Source organism: Mastomys coucha, unplaced genomic scaffold (genome assembly GCF_008632895.1).
Source record: "Mastomys coucha isolate ucsf_1 unplaced genomic scaffold, UCSF_Mcou_1 pScaffold15, whole genome shotgun sequence".
Classification (NCBI taxonomy): Eukaryota; Metazoa; Chordata; class Mammalia; order Rodentia; family Muridae; genus Mastomys; species Mastomys coucha.
In genome coordinates, this window is record NW_022196897.1 from 75,410,696 (window position 1) to 75,411,664 (window position 969).

General features: G+C 41.6%; 1 protein-coding gene across 1 annotated transcript; it reads right to left on the minus strand.

Annotated features, from left to right (window-relative positions):
- LOC116092200 (olfactory receptor 4C15-like) lies at positions 1 to 969 on the minus strand. Its single transcript, XM_031373547.1, has one exon. It carries the CDS (start codon positions 967 to 969, stop codon positions 1 to 3), a length of 969 nt encoding a protein of 322 aa, XP_031229407.1.

The following is a 969-nucleotide window of genomic DNA, read 5'->3' on the forward strand; positions in this document are numbered from 1 at the left end:
TTAATAGTCATCAGAAACCACTATCCATTTCTTCCACAGTTTCCCGATAGCATTCTTCATTTCCTTATTCCTAAAAGTATACACAATAGGATTCAGAAGTGGTGTTATGATCGTGGCAAATACAAGAGCATTTTTTTCAGAAGAGAAGGCAGTAGGTCGAGCGTATATTAATATGCATGACACAAAAAACAAAAGCACAACTGTAATGTGGGATCCACAGGTGGAGAGAGCTTTTCGTCGCCCTTCAGAACTGTGTGCTCGAAGAGAAAACAAGATGACACCATAGGAGACAAGCAAAATAGAGAAGATTATGATGCAGATAGACCCACTGTTGGCAAACACCAAAATGACGAATATGTGTGTGTCAGTGCAGGCAAGCTTCAATAATGGAAACAAGTCACACATGTAATGATCAATGACACTGGGTCCACAAAAGGGCAGCTGCAAAGTGAAGATAATTTGTATGAGAGAATGTAAGAATCCTCCTGTCCAAGATACCATCACCAAAATGCCACAGAGCCTCCGGGTCATGATGGAGGAATAGTGAAGAGGCTTGCAAATGGCTACATAGCGGTCATAGGCCATGGCTGACAGGACAATTACCTCCATCCCAGTGAAGAAGTGGACAGCAAACAGTTGTGTCATGCAAAATTCAAAGGAGATGGCCTTCCTCTCATAGAAGAAGTCAACAATCATCTTGGGTGTGACAGTAGAAGAAGTGCACGCATCCAGGAAGGACAGGAATATCAAGAAGAAGTACATGGGGGAGCCCAGCAGTGCAGGGCTGTAGACAATGGTCACCACAATTATCATGTTGCCCCCAATAGTTGCAAGATAGATCAACAAAAATATAACAAACAATATTTTCTCAACTTTTGAGTTCTGTGAAAGTCCAAGGAGAATAAACTCAGTGACATAGCTCTGGTTTAGCATGATTCTTAAGAAAATGGCAAAGTGAAATCTGTTCAT